We start from the raw sequence: 21,207 nt of genomic DNA, 5'->3' as shown, positions 1-21,207 counted from the left end.
TTCTTTCTCTTCTTCCCGTCCTCTACACTTCTTCTACTTCCTCCCTCTTTCTTTTTTCTTATTCATCTTTATCATCGTATGCTCCATCTCATTCCTATTCCCTTCTTTTCTATATTCTTCTTTGTCGTTTTCTTTTCCTCACCCTTTCCTTTTCCTGTCCTGGCTCATATTGCCCTCCTCATACTCTTCGATCACCTCCTCATTCTAGCTTTCTCGCATCACGCATTCTCTCTCCACCAATTCCCCTCCTTGTCACCTCCTCATCATAGCTATCTCTCGTCACGCATTCTCTCTCCACCGTTTCCCCTCCTTTTGCTCGCATTTCCCCTCTGGTCTGAGTTGACTGGCCGAGGTCGGTTGACGCTGCGTTACGTAACGCTGCGTCACGTCACGTCACGCGGCCGCTGCTGCTGCTGACATGGAAGCCACCACGCGTCTCTGAAAACCCCGGGAAACTCCGAAAAAACCCTCGGAAAAACCATAATTTTAAACCGTGAACATCACATACAGCGTGACATCATCCGGAGTTTTGCAAAAGTAAAACGTCTCAAAATGTGCGATTCAAATATGGAATAGAACAGGAATTTGTAACACAAATATAACAACTCAGCAATAGATACCAAAAACGGGATTTGACAGTTTCAAAGTTACAGGAAGTTCGATTTTCAACAAGTAGTGGTATTCAACAGGTGTGGAGCAACGCTGATAATGTGCGGTTCCGTCATTATGTCGTATACAGGGATCTTTTCATAGATCATTTGATCATTTCTTATCATTGTTCATATTCATGATTAGGTAGTAATCATTCTCATCAAGTCATCCTTCATCGACCATTATTTTAAGGATAACTATCATATAACAGAAGACAGTCACAGGTCGCAAACTAGTAGTATTCAACAGGTTGAAAGTTGCTGGGGAATAGTTGGATTTGAAAACTATCCAATACATGCTAAAACAGCTAATGATTTGGTAATTTTTTAAGGGTTTTGGAAATAAATATACAAGTGGAATAACAGATAAGTGTGAGAATAGTAGTTCCATTGATCGATTGGTTGGTATTTGACTATTGAAAAATAACTGGAAAAACTGGAACTGGTAATGGAAATTGCAAAGTAACACTGGAGAGCTAGTAACTGATAGTCTGATAAGCATGATATTGGAATACTAATACTAATCAGTGAAGATTCAAAAAACAATTGAGTGATAAGTTGATCACCTCAAATATAGTATTGTTTGCAAACATCAGGGGTGGAAAGGTAAGGCTACAAGCTATTCCCACAACTACATTCTTGACTACAATAGTAAGCTATCCACTGGAATGGATACGAAGTAAGCAGTGAATAAAATTGCAAAAATCGGCCTACATTTGGAAGAGAAATAACAACTTCAATTGGATACTTTATAAAAACCTATAACCATTGTTGGCATTAAATATTAAGAAGATAGTCCTAAATATAAGAGTATACGAGCCAAGTGCAGTACAAATTATAGAAACAAGATAGAATTAGATGAAATAAGGTAAAACATATTATGTGGTTACCATGAAGGTAGAGAGCAGGTTCAATTCATGAGTGAAGAAGAGGATTTCTGTATAAATGTGCAATTGAAAGTATAGAACAAGTATAAGTTGGAACTATTTCCATAGAAATATCCAGATGCTAATGATGAGAAGTTCAAGAAACCCATTTAAATAATATAGAATGCTTAAAAAATGGTAAGAATTGCTACACAAGTAAAGTAAACAATAACTTCAAGAATGCAGGAGAATAATATTGCGGTATAAGCAGTTATAGTGGAACCTGTGATAGCAGATCAGATCAAAGCAGAAAATGGTAGTACTGAAACTTGAATAAATACAGTGAAAATCGTTAATATACAGGAATTTTGAATCGGATGAAACTCAACAGTGGGGAATCAACAAGTGGATTCTCTCACACCAGTTATCACAGCTACAGTTTTTTACCCTTTTAACAGTTTGGATTTTGAGTGAATTGAAGGGGAACTTTAAGAAGTGATAGAATGTCAAGTTCAGAAAAAAAAGAATCAGCGCCAGTGGAGGAGGCTACTATTGAGGAGCAAAATACGGCTGCAAGTGGGTGAGTACCAAAGCTATTTATCTCCCAGAGTTACAAATGTTTTTCAAGCTATATTAAGTAAAAACTTAGGAATGATAGAGCTTTGAATACATTACATATTAAATCTATGAAACATGTAGGATAGCATTTATTAACTATTTTCAAGAACAAAGTCAGCCAAGTCTGTTTTAGTTGTCTTCAGTCAAATTCACTCCATCATGAGTATCGGTTGGCTGGAAAGCATTAATGTAATTTTTAATAATTTTTGCTGACAGTTTGGAGTAGGACTCACTACAGGATGTTTGGGGATGGGGATTCTGTATTATAAATGTACAGCTCTACATGCAAGAACGTATTAATAAACGAATTTTAGAATCGAACTTAGTCAGCTTAGGACCATATGCACCATCCACGATTAACGCTAAACCACGTTTACTAGTAGATATGGCTACATTATTATTATAATGTTTTTCATACGGAGTTTAAACGAACAGCTGACATTTCTCCGTTCAAACCGAGTATTTGCATACGGGCCTTAGCCAAGTATGATAATTATAAAAAAGAAAATCCAATCAGCATTCTATCAAGGGTTAATGCACCCTGAAGACTTATGCAACTTTAAATATTGGCAACAGGAAAGAGCTTTGATGAGTATTGGAATTGAAATGCTGAGATATAGGCCTAGTGGTTTGCTATCAATAATTGCAGTCGAAGTGATAGCATGTCAATTTGGATTATTGTTCAATGATCATTATTTTACCTTATGAATTAGAATAATACAGCGATTGTAATAATTGTATTGATAAGCATTTGAGAAATTGCAGTATCATATTTCTTTTCATTATAAGTCAAGTATAAATTGATTGTCCAGCAGGAGCCAATCAGAACAATCCTAGTTTATGGTTGTCAGGCACACAGAGCACATTTGGCCAAGTTCGTACTTGAGAATTATTGTATGTGCATATGTAAGCTCTGAAAAATACATGTGAGATGTGTTATCCAATCAGAAAACTGCAAATCTAGAGTTTCAATTCAGCTGATTTCTAATCAGATTTCTGATTGGTTGATTTAATTCACTACTGATGACGTTGCAACCTAGACGTAAAGCACCCTGAATTGGATTTGATTTGGGTGATTGGATTTTTTTTATAATTATCATACTTGGCTAAGGCCCGTATGCAAATCTCGGTTTGAACGGAGAAATGTCAGCTGTTAGTTTAAACTATGGCTTTGTAACCTATTCGCAAGCTATGGCTTTGCAAATCTAGGTGGTAGAGGTTTAGCTGAATCCCTACATATCCGTATCATTGTATCTTCTCCCTTCTTCCTTTTCTCTCCTCTTCTTCTTCTTCTTCTTCTCTTTCTCTCTTCTTAACCTTCTTCTTCTTCTCCCTTTTCAACATTCTTTTCAGTTTTCTATAATATATTATTTTATTGTGATGGAAATTTCGTACAGTATCAAGTTACCTTCCCACACACCAATATCCGTGCGTCTGGTATAAGGAAGATAATATGATTCTCATGATTTCTAATGGGACTATTGCCACGCAGCCCGGCCGAGCAAGTATGAATAGCCCCATTAGGAATCAGTGAAATTATTCTCAATGTACCGGATGCGTCCACTGATACTGATATGTACGAATCCAGCTTAAGAAATGAGCAAACTAGACAGGTTATAGTGATTTGTTAGCTAGTGTGTGAAATCACTAACACAATTCCCCATTCGTCATTTCCCAATATGTTCAATTCAACTTTGATATTCAGTTATTGATAAATTTGAATTTGATCATTCTGCTGGAAAAGTAATTTCATTACATTTGAATCATTCCACACATTATCTTCTTTGCGAAATGCAGACTGAACCACTGTCTGAATAATTAGAGTTCATACTCAATTCTTAATACTTATTCACTTGAATACTTCATTACTAAGTGTCGGTTGCACAAAAAAGTTAAATTTTAACCGTGATTAATTCCAGGAGAGCCAATCAGAGAAGGCTTCTTTGATAATACGGCTACTCTAATTGGTTTAGTGAAATTAATCACGGTTAAAATTAAACTGGCTTTGGGCAACCGGGCCTAAGATGTATTAATACAGAGGAAAACATGAGTGGCGTGTTGATTATTAGGTACTGAAGCATGAATTTGACATTAAGATATTGAGAGGAGAATTAATTATATTTTTCCAGTTTCAACAATAAAACATGTACACGAATATAGAAGAAAATTCCATTGTGAATGTAATAAAATTTGTGGATATTCCATAAGCATGATGCGTTACTTAATCTTCCGGTAGTCGCGCCCTACTCAATCACACGAGCATGCGCGTGTTGTATTTTGTACAACATCCAATTTTCCAAGTGTTATTATGTACTCTCTTTACTGTCAAAACATATTAGTTAATTATATAATTACTTTTTCCATCTTCTTGGATTATTTTACGCCTATGAACATTTGGATCATTACCATTTCATAGCCCAATAAGGTATATCTAGCAAAGCCATCAATTCTGTGTTATTGGTTCGTTTACAGTCCCCTAGACAGTCTTTCCTATCTTATGCACTGTCGCGACTAAATGGCCCCTAAAGACTGAACCATTGCTCAGTTGATACTGCAACTCAGTGATGTGATGGAGGGAAAGCTTTGGAATGCATAGGTGACTCATTCACTGATATCCACCCCATTCAATAGTTTTGTGCAGCAAAAAAACTGACACTGTTGTCCTTTTTACAAAAGCGCGACTGCCGGAAGGTTATTCCTCTTCTGCTGATCAGAAATATAATGCAATTGGTTCTTATGTTCTTGTGAACATGTTCACATGTTTCTGTATTGTTATTATAAATATTTTGAACGATCTTTTCAAACTAAGATGGATACTAATTCAGTATTATCTCTGACTCTGTCAGTGACACTTTGTATTATCTCTGATTTTATATTATACAATATTGAATAAATAACTTTACCACTATTCCACGTTGATATGCGGAGTAACCTTGCGCACAAATGCATTTACGTGACACTGTCAATCACTGTCCAAAAGCAATAAGGCTTTCTCCCGTTGCACCAAAGCAATTTAAACTACATCTCCAACAATGCAACTCCAATTGCATTATCAACAAAGCAGTTTAAATTGCAATGCAACTGAAATTGCATTATGTAGGCTACACTGGAGTGCATCTCGATTGCGGAATAAACGTCATCACTATCATAGTCATAATCATCGACATCAACAACAACAGGATTGTGAACAGAATTGAATCAAACAAGTGAGCTTCACTTTGAACAGTTAGCATTGGTTGAATGAGAAGCATTGGAATTGAGCTGACCGTTTGAAGTGGATCTCATAGACCGAAAGGCTGCGTTGGCCTTCATTCAATTATAGACCGAACTGACATCAAAGTTCTATGCAATAGAGGTCAATTTTGTATGCAGCAGTTTGTCGAAGCTTGCTTCTAAAGTTTGAGTTTTGTAGAGGAACTTGAAGTGAAAACTTTGTCAATAGAATTTAGGAACCTTCGAAAGTTTTGCTTGGGAAACTTTGAAATTTGTTTTTTGGAAGTGAGGCAGTATTCCAAAGCTTTTTCTTATACGTTTGCTTAAGCAACAGAACCTATTTCAGAGACTTTTACCTTATAGGTTAATAAGGAAATCATTATTTTCTTTAGAGAGAATTGAAAGCAGAATAACTTTTTTTAATGAAAGCACCATCTTTCGACTGTAGATAGCTTCAATCAAACTGAGGATTCAAGCTTTTCTTGTCGTGGGCCTGTTACTTTATGATCTCATTTTCATTTTGTAATGAAGGCCAATAGAATCTTCAATGTGAATAAAGGAATAAACATGATGATTATTCACTTCTGAGTGGATTTTCACTTTCAAAAAGAATGATATCATAGCTTTCAAATGATCTCTCAATTTGGAATCTGATAAATATTGGTGGTAAAATATTACAATGGTTATTATTGTTATAATAATAAAATACTGTACTACAGTAAAATTGATGTAATGTAAGAAACATACGTTCATATAGGGTTTTCATAAGATGTCATAAGATATGACATCTTATATCATAAGATATAACTGTGGATCTCTTTGAAAATGGGTTATATAACTACAATCTAAGTAATGTCTTTCTCTACACGCAGTATTAGTTGGAAATAATTTTTCATTCTAGACTGAATGAAATGATCAAGAATAGGAAAATAATATCAAGTTCTTCAATGGTACTAATGGAATAGATGAAATGACTTGAAATAGACTCAAACATTTCTCTTCAAATCAAAAAACTATTATCGAATTCTTGTTTCATAATCTAAATCATCAATTCCTATACAAAATTACACTGAAACACTTTGAAAGTAGCGAATAAATTCATAGGAAGAGATTGACACTGAAAGCTGCTTGTTTAAATCAATATTGTGGGATTCAATTTTTTTGTATATGCTTCTGAACTGTCAGCGTTGATCTATATATATAAAAGCGAAATGGCACTCACTCACTGACTGACTGACTCACTCACTCACTCACTCACTCACTCACTCACTCACTCATTCGCAGAACTAAAAATCTACCGGACCAAAAACGTTTAAATTTGGTAGGTATGTCCAGTTGGCCCTTTAGAGGCGCACTAAGAAATCTTTTGGCAATATTTTAACTCTAAGGGTTGTTTTTAAGGGTTTAAAGTTCGTCTTTTAGCATGTATATTCTTCTTCTCCCAATCTCTTAATTATAATTGGAATTTCCATATCATATGTTACTATAGAACTATAATCTAGATAGAGTACCTCTTCGAAACAGTTGTTAACTGGCAACTAAATTAATAATTTTGTCAGGTTGGCATTAAGTTGAGTTGACTTTGTTAGGTTGGCACCAAGTTGAAGATTTAAATGCATTTATCGCGGAAAAATTGATTGGGCACTGCTACTTCAATCCTGGGAATATTATATTACTAGCCGTCAGGCTCCCTTCGCTCGCCATATCCGTTTAGCAAGACGTTTAGTCTGGACCCCCGACTTGATTCTCCTAACATATGATAAAAATGCTCAAATGAAAAATGCAGGCGAGCGAAGCGAGCCTGCTGTTCTCATTCCTGAACGATCCAGACGGTGGTCCAGAGGGCGGAGCCCCCTGGCTAGACGGATATGGCGAGCGAAGCGAGCCTGACGGCTAGTTATAAATAAAATCAATATCGATGCTGCTCAGTCAATCGACGCCAACAGTTTAAAGAGCGCTCACCTCCAATGAGATTGGTAGATGCCAACTCTATCGCCAACTGCCTTCTTGTATGTCAACCAATCAAGTACAAGCAGTCATTTTAATTTGCTGAACGCTAATTGGCTGAGAAAAACTATCATTTATACTCTATTTCTAAGTACAGGAAAAACCATGCTGTTACTTTCTTCTACGTTTGAGTGTTACCTAAACTGAATTTAATACAATTGCACATCAATGGAACTCATTTCTGTCAATGAATTAATTTACTGGAAAATTCTGGAATGACTAAATTTAATAGATTAATCAGCTTAACTAGATATTCTAGTTACCATAATATAACTATAGAATCATGTAATTCTCCATCAGTACCAACTTTCCAATTAATTCCTACTCTGCTGATCAGAAATAAAACAGATTGGTTTATACATGAGTATTAATACATTTTTTGTTGTTAACACTTGTTGTTTAAGTCGCAATTATCTTTGTATTTTCTGTTAGAATTTAAACTAAATTATTGCGATCCAATAAGAAGTGAAGAGAGCTCTCATTATCATAGAACACCGGTTCCCAACCCGTGGGTCGTGTCCCACGAATGGGTCACCAAGTCATTTTTTAAGATATCCCAATCATGCTTGATATTACTAAAATTCTTTAGTACTTTTGAAATTACCCCAGCTTTTTTATGAATGTCTTCGTTGAAAATGGATCAATTTGTTATTGAGAGATTGAGTATAATATGTATATATAATGTTCAGTGTATGTGTGATGAAAAGGCCATGAAGTGTTTCAAGTTCTCAAGTAATAGATAGTTGGATAATTTGAAATTAAATAATATATGGGCAAATAAAATGTGTCTCGCACCTAGCATAATATGTATAATGATGACTAATAGCTGGAGAGAGAGGGGGTGTTTAAATGGGTCGCGAAAAGTGACATATACCCAGAGCTTATTCGCCAAAAAGAGAATTTGGTTGGAAACTTGTGTCATTGAACACCAATTCCTTGCTAGCATAACTGTTTACCTCATTCCAGTCCAATCCAATATCTGTATCACATCACATCATCTACTAATGTTGTGAGATCTATGCTTTTGAGTCATGATTAACATTGGTTTGCTATCCTTGTCTGTCATTAGACAAAGCAGTTAGCTCTATCCTTTTCCAATTCCGCACCATTGCCAAATCGTCTGTAGCCTCAATCATAGAAAATTTATATTTATCTGGCAAATTAAATATGTTTGAGGTATAAGTAATCATTATTGATTAACAATAATCAACTAATCGAATGAACGCTAGCGAGTTTTTACTTTTGAGTTAAGGCCAGAATCGTTGTCCGTTTGTGTGTCTGTCTGTTTGTATGTTTGTCTACCGAATGTTTACCAATAACTTTTGAACAATTTTATCAATCAGCTTCAAATTTTGAACACGTATTCTTCGAACCTCTTCACATGTCAAGTTCGTTGGACAATGAAATTAGCTCACCACTTCGTCCTTTTTCGACATAAATAACAAAATAACATTGAAAATGAATAAGAAAAAAATTGTTTGGGATTTATCATCCAGTCAGCTGGATTAATAAAGTAATTTCTAAATTTTTTTCCATTCATTTAAAACAGCTTATGTTATTTGGGAGTTATCAGACTGGCTGTGTTTTATGCGCCGAAGCATGATTTCAGCTGAAATCTAACATAATAATTGACCGAGCGAAGTGAGGACTAAGATTCAAGTTGACGGTTGGGCATTTCTCTTAATATTTAAATGTTTAAATGATTAAATGATTAAATGTTTAAATGTTTAAATGTTTAAATGTTTAAATGTATAAATGATTAAATGATTAAATGATTAAATGATTAAATGATTAAATGTTTAAATGTTTAAATGCTCAAATGTTTAAATGTTTAAATGTTTAAATGTTTAAATGTTTAAATGTTTAAATGTTCAAATGTTTAAATGTTTAAATGTTTAAATGTTTAAATGTTTAAATGTTTAAATGTTTAAATGTTAAATGTTTAAATGTTCAAATGTTTAAATGTTTAAATGTTTAAATGTTTAATGTTTAAATGTTTAAATGTTTAAATGTTTAAATGTTTAAATGTTTAAATGTTTAAATGTTTAAATGTATAAATGTTTAAGTTTAAATGTTTAATGTTTAAATGTTCAAATGTTTAAATGTTTAAATGTTTAAATGTTTAAATGTTTAAATGTTTAAATGTTTAAATGTTTAAATGTTTAAATGTTTAAATTTTAAATGTTTAAATGTTTAAATGTTTAAATGTTTAAATGTTTAAATGTTTAAATGTTTAAATGTTTAAATGTTTAAATGTTTAAATGTTTAAATGTTTAAATGTTTAAATTTTAAATGTTTAAATGTTTAAATGTTTAAATGTTAAATGTTCAATGTTTGAATGTTTAAATGTTTAAATGTTTAAATGTTTAAATGTTAAATGTTTAATGTTTAAATGTTTGAATGTTTAAATGTTTAAATGTTTAATGTTTAAATGTTTAAATGTTTAAATGTTTAAATGTTTAAATGTTTAAATGTTTAATGTTTAAATGTTTAAATGTTTAAATGTTTAAATGTTTAAATGTTTAAATGTTTAAATGTTTAATGTTTAATGTTTAAATGTTTAAATGTTTAAATGTTTAAATGTTTAAATGTTTAAATGTTTAATGTTTAAATGTTTAAATGTTTAAATGTTTAAATGTTTAAATGTTAAATGTTTAATGTTTAAATGTTTAATGTTTAATGTTAAATGTTTAAATGTTTAAATGTTAAATGTTTAAATGTTTAAATGTTTAAATGTTAAATGTTAAATGTTTAAATGTTTAAATGTTTAAATGTTTAATGTTTAAATGTTTAAATGTTTAAATGTTTAAATGTTTAAATGTTTAAATGTTTAAATGTTTAAATGTTTAAATGTTTAAATGTTTGAATGTTAATACATTTTTGTATTCTTCCAGTGTGTGAATACTCCCATAAGCTCTAATAGTATTCTTTTTCTGCCCTACTGGGTAGCACCCCTTAATGTGGGATTATTCTGCATTTTTCAAGACTTGTTGTTTGAGTCGCAATTATCTTTGTATTTTCTGATAGAATTTAAACTAAATTATTGCGATTCAATGAGAAGTGAACAGAGCTCTCATTATCATAGAACACCGGTTCCCAACCCGTGGGTCGTGTCCCACGAATGGGTCACCAAGGCATTTTTTAAAATATCCCAATCATGCTTGATACTACTAAGATTCTTTAGTACTTTTGAAATTACCCCAGCTTTTTTATGAATGTCTTCGTTGAAAATGGATCTATTTGAGAGATTGAGTATATGTATATATATGTTCAGTGTATGTTTGATGAAAAGGCCATGAAGTATTTCAAGTTCTCAAGTAATAGATAGTTGGATAATTTGAAATTAAATAATGTATGAGCAAATAAAATGTGTCTCGCACCTAGCATAATATGTATAATGATGACTAATAGCTGGAGAGAGAGGGGGTGTTTAAATGGGTCGCGAAAAGTGACATATACCCAGAGCTGATTCGCCAAAAAGAAAATTTGGTTGGAAACTTCTGTCATTGAACACCAATTCCTTGTTAGCCTAACTGTTTACCTCATTCCAGTCTAATCCAATCTGTATCACATCACATCTTCTACTAATGTTGTGAAACTTATGCTTTTGAGTCATGATTGAAATTGGTTTGCTATCGTTGTCTGTCATTAGACAAAGCAGTTATCCCTATCCTTTTCCAATTCCGCACCATTGCCAAATCGTCTGTAGCCTATAGTTCCATGGATTCACATAGGCCAACAGAATTGGTGAAAATTATGGAAACAGCTAAATATTTCTTTTCCAAAAATAATTTGACAGTAGGTTTCATTGACGATCCTATTTGAATTGAATAGAAAAAACATTTTTCTGTAGCTTCAAAATTTGGATCGGCATCTTGGATCCGGCATATTGAATTAAACTTCATTTTTCAAATGGGAGGGTTGTCAATATTGTGTACAGTAAATTGTTCCAGTTCCAATCGTAAATTGTTCCATCACGTGACTAATGCAAAATGTTCCCATCGAACGCCATTTCAAAATCGTTGGTCCAAGCTTTTGGCGCGCACATAATTATAAAGTTGATTTACACTAAAATGTGTCGTTTACTAGCTGCGTGAATGAAGAAAGGCTGTTTTACAAACCTACCGTTTAGAAAAGTGCAAATTTATTTTATTCCATTACTTTCAAATTTTCTATTGAGAAAAATTCATTTAATGAATGGTTATCAAAAATCATATTGTTGGTTATGTATTCTATGCTATACTATGGTGAACAAACTATCAGCGCATGCGCAGAGAAGCAAGCAGACTACAATAATCGACCAATGAGAGCTCAGATAGTTGGAACTGTACCAGGTCGGACAATTTACCACATTTCGACTGTGGGGCAGGATTTTGGAACTGGAACAGGTTTCTAGAACAGAATCTGTCAAAATTCCTCCCATGGAACGCGGAACTTTTTACTTGGTAAATTGTGAATCAGACAATTTACCACATTCCATGTACACAGAACGGGCCCATTAATACATGATTAAGCTGGGTTTACACCAAAGTTATTAACAAAATGTTAATAACTTTATCCTTATAGATTCTATTGGATTGAACGGGACTTGACAAACACATATGTTCATCATATGTATGATAAGTTATGTTCAGTCTAATAGAATCTATAAGGATTGAGTTATTAACATTTTGTTAATAACTTTGGTGTAAACCCAGCTTAAAACAGATTTCCAAGAGAATATGGATTGTAAGAACCGCACATCAATCTCTCAAATATATTGACATTCAAAATACTTGGAGAAATGGAATTATGAGTACATTAGAAATACAACAGATAATTTTTTTCAAAGTGTTGAAATGAAAGTTGAAGTTACTATTGAAAAAGCAAAAGACCGCAAAGGTTATATTGAAAAAGCAAAATAAGATAGTTGATATACTTAGATTTTCAATGTACTCATTTATTCAATTTCTCTATGATTTTATTGGTATTTTTAGGGCCGGTTTCCGAACTTGGGATTTAACTGAGTTCTAAACTTTGAACAGATAAAGTCAGAAAATTGGATTTCCGAAAAGGGGCATAGTCGTAGTCCACGTTTGAATTTCGAAAAACTATAAAATTGAACACAAAATAAAATAAAGAGAAAATAGTGTAAAGTTTCAGCTATTTTGAATTATTTAGGAATGTTTCATTTCGTCAAGGAAAAACGTTTCCAATTATTATGGAAATGAGAAAATAAAGTTTATCATAAAAACTACGACTACGCCCCGCTTCGGAAAGCCAATTTTCTGACTCCAGCTGTTTAAAGTCTAAAACTTGGCTAAATTCCGAGCTCGGAAACCGGCCCTAAATGTGAATATCTTTGAAACGATTTGAGATATCGATGTGCGGTTTTCGCCATTTATTTTCTCTTGAAATTCTGTTTTTAATTATGTATTAAATTATTCAAAATGAAGCTGGATTCAAGATGAAATTGGATTCTTATGAGAGATCCAAGATGACGGACAAAAATTTTGAAGCGACAGAAAAGTTGTTTTTCTTCTAATTCGAATACGATCCCCATGAAACCTACTGTCAATCTATCATTGGAAAAAAAATATTTTAGTTGTTTCCATAATTTTCATTAACTCAGTATAATTACAAGTTGCGGATAAATATTTTAGTTCTTTGCATAATTTTCATTAACTCCGTATAATTACAAGTTGCGGATTTGAAAGAACAATACAACAGTTCATGAGCCAGTTCTCCAACCCAAGGTGTCACTGGTATTATATAATATCATAGAGAAACGATAGCATAAGTAGATATCGCATGGTATAGGGCGTTTATGTCGCAACTCTTACTGTTATCTCAAGCCAATAGATCATGTAATTCTTTCCCGTGAAGCTGAGTGACACTGGTAGTCTCTCATATTGTACCGTTCATACACTCTCACCCCAACAAAACAGTGGTGAAATTCGACAATAATCAACAGTAATCGGCTTGAGATAAGCTTAACAGTAAAAGTTGCGACATAAACGTCCTATACCATGTGATATCTACTTAAGCTATTGTTTCTCTATGATAATATATACCGATATACGGTATGACTTGGATCACAGCTACCTACTATAGAAACGTGGCAATTAAGCTGTCCTATCATTTCTATTGACTCTGAATGTCACTACAGTAAGTTAAATCCGATGTCAACCTAACTTACTTCCTTCTTGTCTCTTATTCAATTTTCTCAGCCATTTACTCGATTTCTTCACTCAATATCCATCCGATATCCTGATTATCTACTCATCAATATTTGCAATCAGCCAAGCATTAGCCTGTTTACATGGAGTTTGTCATTACAGAAGCTTCCTTTCAGCTATGTAAAAGCATTCAACCAGAAGCATGGAGTTGAGAAGCATGAAACCTCTCTTCTTCATCATCATCATCATCATCATCATCTTCTTCTTCTTTTTCTTCTTCTTCTTCTTCTTCTTCTTCTTCTTCTTCTTCTTCTTCTCTTCTTCTTCTTCTTCTTCATCTTTTTCTTCTTCTTTTTCTTCTTCTTCTTCTTCTTTCTATAGTACCTCCATTTCCATATGAGACCATCTTGTTTGTTTTCGTCAACAATTCCTCATTCATCTCCCTTATACGTTATACATACTCTCGAGTCTCCTTTATTTTTATATAAACCTTTTCACCCATCTCCCCTTCCTCCTCATTATCCTTTCCCCTTCACTCCTATCTCCCTCCAATCACCATATTTTTCCTCTGTCTTTTCACTTTTATTTCTCCTTTATCCTCCCATTTCTCCGCCCTTAACTTCTTATCAATTTTTCTACTACTCTACACCTTTCAGTTCTCTCTCCTAATGACTTTCTCTCATTCTCCGGTTTCTTCTTCACTCTTTCTCACTTCTATCTCACCTTCTCCTTCCCCTCCTCCTCATCGTCTCTTCCTTTAGACCTGTCGAAATCATATCAAGTTGGAGACTGATGCTTCGTGCTTCGTGCTTGGCGTTTAGCCCCTCTAAGTAAGCGAACGCAAAGCAATTAATTTGTCATGACATTATTGGCAAGCACTCACCACTGCAGATCCTGACAAGTCGATGTTCATCTCATGCTTTCAACAGCAAGGGTGAATGAAGAGTGGAAAAGAAGAAAAGAAAACAAGCCAGAAAGAGATAGAACGAAAATCACTGAACACTGAAATACACTGAATTGAAACTCAACAGCATGTATCCCTGTGTATCCTCGAACTAATTCACTGCTAATATTACTAGCTATAGTACAATGCAATTCAGTATTCACGTAAGCAATGGTTGGATAGAAATCCCCTACGTTATTTACAAGCAATGTTGACAGCTCATCTCCATATAGACTAAGAATTTCCTTTTGCCCTGCCTTTGAAGCTATCTGACATGTTATTGAACGTGTTTTGGTATGTTTACTAGATCAACATAGAATAATGAATTTTCCAATTGTTTCGAATTGCAGGAATGACCAAAATGCCGGTTCCTCTGGAGGAGGCAAAAGCTCTGCTACATCCTCAGATAAGGAGAAAAAAGGAAAGGCACATGTCATCCACATACAATTACCTGATCTGAGCAGAGCCGATGTGGTAAGTGAGATTCTTTCAATTCAATTTTCATCCCTTCAAATATTATTAATCTCTATGACCTCCAAGATCAATTCATAATTCTTTACTTGATTATACAGTGAGATTAACCTCCAACTGTCAGCATTCCTTATGGATATCGCAAACGCTTCGCTTCAAGAAATGCTGACAATTTTAAGTGAATCTGATTATAGATTTTTCTATTCAACTCAGACCTAGATTGATCGTGATTTCTTCACAGATTAAAAGTTAATTCTTTAAAATGTATTCCATATTTACTCGAAGATTATGAAGATATGTCTAGGAAGATTGATGAATGGATAATTTCCATGAATCTATGACTCTTCCTCGATAATTTTGCCTTCCAATGCTCATCTATTCTGAATTCTACTTGGAACGTCTCTTCCACAATAATTGTGATTAAATTGATTTGTTCTATCTTACATACTCTAGATTGAGTATTTTCTTTTCATTTTTCCCAATACTCTTATTTACTTTAATAAGTTTGTTTCTTATTTAGTTGGTTCATGTGTGAATGTGTTTTGTATGAATGTTGGTAATAGTATTATAAAATGTACTTTTGTTCAAAATGGAAGGTACCGGTAGCTGTAGCTATATTTTAGGTATAGATGAAATAAATTCATCCTCCTTAGCAGAAGATGGTAATAGAACCATAGTGCATCAGAATATACGCAGTATAAATAGAAATTTCGACGATTTTATCACTTATATTAATTCTTGGAAGAAGTTACCATCAATCATTGTTTTGTCTGAGACTTGGCTTCAATCTTGTCATGATCATCGATTATTTAATATTGAAGGTTATGAGAGTTTCCATGCTGGTAGTGATTTTACTGCAGCATCAGGTATAATGGTTTATGTTTCAGTGGAGAGTGGCCTTCGATGCTCTAAAATTGATAGTATAATTATTGATGGATCTGACTCCATTTTCTTAGAGTGTGAACTTTTGAATTATAAATTTAGTATTCTGTGCTTATATAGATGACATGGAGTTGAGATCAGTCAATTCTTGAGTGGCCTTGTTGCTTTCTTGGAGCAACATCGTGACTCGGATTCTTTGATGATAGGCGACCTCAATATCAATATAAATGATATGAATAATAGTAATACGCTCGAATATCTGGAAATTATGATTAGTAATGGATATAAATCGCTTATTGATATAGACACCAGAGTGACTTCGTCAAGCTCAACATGCATAGATCATATCTTCTTCAGGTCAATAAAACATAATCATGAGTTCAGTAGTTATGTTATTGATACTCTGCTAACCGATCACCGAGCTGTGTCGATTGCTATCTCAGAGTCAAATGTTCATAAAAATAGCCAAGCTGATTTTTAAAAAGATAGAATTGATTATGATAAATTAATATCATTGTTGATGCACCATGATTGGGATCCCATTTATTTGAGTGACAATATAAATACTAAAATGTCTTTATTTTTAGATGTATTGAAGAACTATTTGAACCAGTCCAAACGCACAGTGGTATTAAGTCTCCTTATACCCGACTTGAAAAGCTCAAACCTTGGATGACAGACGGTTTATGTATAGCAATAAAAAATCGTGATAAGATTTTTAAGGCACTAGCTAGGAATCCTAATAATAATAGGCACAAAAATTCGTATATTGCTTTGAAAAATAATATAAAAACATGGATCAAACTAGAGAAAACAAAGTACTATTCGAATTTGAAAGACCTATCTGTAAAAAATCAATGGAGGGAAATAAATAACTTATGTGGACAGACCTCGAAGAAGAATCAGACTATTGAATTGAAAATGGATGATGCGGTAATATCTGATGAGCAAATGATAGCTGAGTCTTTCAATAATTACTTCATTGGAGTTCCCACCAGACTAATCTCTTCAATGAGTCCATTGACTCAAAATAATATAGATAATTACAAATCTTGTTTCAAATCAGAGAATGTCTATAATACTATTTTCATAAGACCAATAGATTTCCATGAGATCCTTACTGAAATAAATTCTTTGAAGGATGGTAAGTCTCCTGGTCCTGATTGTATCTCCTCACATCTTTTAAAAAAAATTGCCGTACCATTGGTTCCAGTTCTATATGATATCTTTAATGCAAGTATATATACAGGTATTTTCCCTGATCCCTTGAAGATTGCCAAGGTGATTCCTGTATTTAAGAGTGGGAGTCGTTCGGATCCTTCAAATTACAGACCAATATCTCTCTTGTCTGTGTTCTCAAAAATATTTGAGAAGATTGTGAGGAGGAGAATTTTTCACTTTTTGAAGAGTAATAACTTTTTCTATAGGAGTCAGTTTGGATTTCAGGAGGGATTGAGTACTGAAATGGCATTATATAACTTCATTTCACAGATTTATTCGGGATTGAATGCAAGAAATGTAAAGGTTTCTGGACTATTCCTTGACATACAGAAGGCATTTGATACGGTTGACCATTCTATTCTACTTAAAAAACTAAATACTGCTGGTATCCGTGGCCGGGCTTCAGAATAGATGAAATCATACCTTGAAAATAGGGAGCAGTATGTTTCCATTGGAGGTGTAAACAGTAACATTCTTGGTATTAGCAATGGTGTGCCCCAAGGATCTGTTCTTGGACCCCTACTATTTCTTGTGTACATTAATGACCTATTCTCTTACAAGTTCAATGGCATTACAACGTCTTTTGCTGATGACACTGCATTTTCTTACTCATCTAAAAATGTTGAAGAACTGCAAGTGATGATGCAGCAAGATCTTGATACACTCCGCCTTTGGTTTAATTACAATAAGTTAACACTAAATGCTGCAAAAACAAATTACTTAACTTTTTCTTTGTCATCACCACTCATGTTGAATGTCCCTATTTTCTATCATGAAATTGACTGCAATAGGATGCAGTGTAACTGCATTGTTGTAGAAAGAAATCCGTCTATAAGATATCTTGGGTTGGTTGTAGATGATAAATTGTCATGGAATATCCATGTTCTGGGTCTAAGGAAGCATCTATTCTACTTGTTAAGAGTTTTCTATAATCTAAGGCAATTCCTTCCCCCAAATATTTTGCGTCAACTATACTTTGCTTTCCTTAACTCCAAATTGGATTATGGGATAGCATGCTGGGCTTCAACCTACATTTCTCACTCCAAATCAATAATTACATTACAAAAAGCAGCAGTTCGAGTTATATTTGGAGTTCACAGACAAACCCATTCTTTCCCTTTCTTCAGACGGATAAATGCATTGCCTTTCAGACATATGTACGTCTTCAAGGTCCTAGCTCTATTGGTCAGCCCATGGTTGAGGGTAATCATTCCCAGCAAACGCGGCAGATAACTCTGGGATTGGTGAGATGCCCTAAAGCAAGCTGTACTCTCTTTCAGAAGTGCTTTCTATTTCTTGGGCCGAAGTTCTACAATATTCTGCCTGCAGAAATTAAAAATTTGAGAACCTTCAAAAAATTTAAATCAAAACTAAAGCCTTGGCTTTTCGAAGCTCATCCAAATGATGTTGAGGAATGGTTTATTGTGCTGCATTGAGCATGATTATACACCCTTTGAATAATTTTGTATCTCAAAATTCGAGTCCTATTAGGCATTTATAATTTTTTTAATGTGTGAATGTGTGTGTGTGTGCGTGTGTGTGTGCGCTTGAAGAACCAAACGACTCCTGCTTGCACTCAAGTGATATTTCTCTCACTTTGCAAGCTAGTATTTATTCCACTTGCATCAATATGCATATTATGCATTATTTTTTGGTTGTACAATGTCAATAATTATAATATATTTGTATTTTCGAGAAGATATATTTTATGTTCATTTGGTCATAATACAAAATTCCCTTCAAATTTTTAAATTTACAGTTTATTATTATAACAAATTATAGTATAAGTATAAGTATATTATAACAATTTACAGTTTATTATTTATATGAACAAATAGGTGATATGCTAGTTATGTATTATATACTTTTTATTTATTTATTTTCAAATGCTTTGTAATAATATTGTTTAATGCATAAATATATACTATTTACTATATATTCATATTGTATTGCATTTTGAGCAAGTGAAATTAAATTTATTCTATTCTATTCTATTCTATTCTCTAGAAGATGTATTGTACATCAATGTATTTTCAATTCCTGGCAATAAGAATTCAATTAAATCAAGAGCTTTCCTTCATTCCTTTATTCCTTTATTATTTATTGATTGAAACATCATCGAAATGTATTTTGTAAAGCTGTTTCACTTTGAAAAATATCATTTTCTAACGGAAGCTGACCGCTTATAGAAGGGTTGAGGAGTATAAGGATTTATAAGTAATTTGAAAAGTGAAGGAGTTACTCTACTGTTCTTATAATTAGCTTAGAATTAATCATTACATAAATAACATAATAATTATAGTCAATAATCTTTTCTCAAACTTCACTTTGAACTCATCCCCAGTACATACTTGTTCTGGCAATAAGTTATAATAGAGCCAACACTCTTCACTGTTTTCTCATAAATAATTCAACTGGTCCGATGATTGTCATCTCTCAGGTTTCATCTTTTTCTAGTATTGATTGGAACATTCCACCTTTGTTGAATTCATTTTTATTTCTATCAATAAAGTAGAGGGCTTCAAAAATCAACAAGCTTGGTAGTGAAAGAGTATTTGGATTTTTATAATGAGCTATACAGCTTGTGCGAATGAATTCTCTCATATTTCATGATTTGTCATTGTCCATGTTAACATTCTGAATATCTGAACTGCATGGGTTGAACTAGGTAGCTACTCAAAACACAACTTTTTATGGCAGAAGTGAATGGAATAGAGCAAAGTAAACATTTTCAAGAGCTCTACTATCTGAGACTGGCCACTAATTGTAGGACACGCATGATAAATATGTTTATCATGCACACATACACATGTTCATCATACATGTTTTGCTATCATCGAGAGGCTTCTAACATAAAATAAACAATAAATAAACAATTGGAAAATTATGAATTATAATGATAGAAAAATAATTTTTCTTCAAGTAGAGCAGCAAAGAAAAAAACAACGAAAAATAGGAGATAACTAGCCTCGGAAAATTTTGTTTGAATTCTTTCGTTGTGATGACATAGCAATGTATGACGACATGTGCATCATGCATATCCTACCGTTAGTGGCCAGCCTAACGAACTCATTCAGCTTCTTAGAAAAAAGACTGCAGAGCTAGAATGTCTGATATAATAATTGAGTCTTCATATTGTGTTGATTAGATTCCACTTTGCAAGATTCTTGTCGGACATTTGTGGGGCTAATCTTTATGTCTTGTCTTTGACAAAAGATTTGATGTTTCAGGTGTTGGAATGGATGCGCCTAAACATCCTACTGGTGCTAACCATAGGTGGGGTGGTGCTGGGAATGCTGCTGGGCTTCATAGGGCGATTGGCTCAGTTGGAGGATGACACCATTATGCTCATCTCATTTCCGGGGGAGATTCTCATGCGGCTCCTCAAAATGTTCATTCTGCCGCTTATCATATCATCACTAATAGCAGGTCTGTCAGACATTCATCGATCATACACTTGAAATTTTCATTGATAATTCTAATTCCAAGTAATCTTAGATCTCTTGGAAACTCAAAAATAAACCTGAGTTAAGCCCATGATACATACCCAATAATAATAAATTTCAAATTCTTGAATTCCTAAATAAATATACCAATATCAATTTGAATCAAGTTTGTATAATTGAATTTAATTGGAATATTCGGAATAGCTTATTCAAATGATAATACACTGTCTGTTATTCTGATCCATTCCAACTACTATTTATATTCTGCTCAACGGTGATTGAGTATCTATTTACAGGATATTGATATTGGATTATATTAACATAATAGATAATACATGATAGAATATATAAACAAAATCTAAATACTCAGTAATGTATTGATGAAAGATTATACTCGTAATAACAAAATCTAGATACTCAATTAACAGAAGGCTTTGTCAATTTCAAATTTTCATATTTTAGATGGAAATTTTTTTATATTCACCACACTATCATCTACACTACCACACAGAACGTTAATGAGTGACATCATATCACAACTTTTGAAATGTAACATTTGCTTCGTCCTCAATTGGTATCTGACAACTTTCACATGTAAAGGAAAAATCATCACTTCTAAGAAGTCTGAGTGTAGTCTTATTTATCCTCCATACTATGAATAGAGAAAAGTAATCTAGGTATGTTATAAACTTTACACTAAACACTATCACAGTACAGGCAGAATTAGGAATT

The 21,207-nt window shown here is 33.3% G+C and overlaps 1 protein-coding gene across 1 annotated transcript in view; it reads left to right on the top strand.

Moving 5' to 3' along the window:
- Positions 1–330: 330 nt before the first annotated feature.
- LOC111051810 (excitatory amino acid transporter) overlaps positions 331–21,207 on the top strand; it is a 33,238-nt gene continuing 12,361 nt past the window's right edge. The window contains exons 1-3 of the mRNA XM_022338372.2: positions 331–2,096; positions 14,806–14,929; positions 20,260–20,458. Coding sequence (XP_022194064.2) covers positions 2,020–2,096; positions 14,806–14,929; positions 20,260–20,458 — 400 coding nt within the window. The 5' untranslated portion in view covers positions 331–2,019. The remainder of the gene's footprint in view (positions 2,097–14,805; positions 14,930–20,259; positions 20,459–21,207) is intronic.

The sequence above is a fragment of the Nilaparvata lugens genome, chromosome 7, assembly GCF_014356525.2.
Source record: "Nilaparvata lugens isolate BPH chromosome 7, ASM1435652v1, whole genome shotgun sequence".
In the NCBI taxonomy this organism is placed as follows: Eukaryota; Metazoa; Arthropoda; class Insecta; order Hemiptera; family Delphacidae; genus Nilaparvata; species Nilaparvata lugens.
The sequence above is the reverse complement of the archived record's forward strand: the minus strand, read 5'-3'. Positions and strand labels throughout refer to the sequence as shown.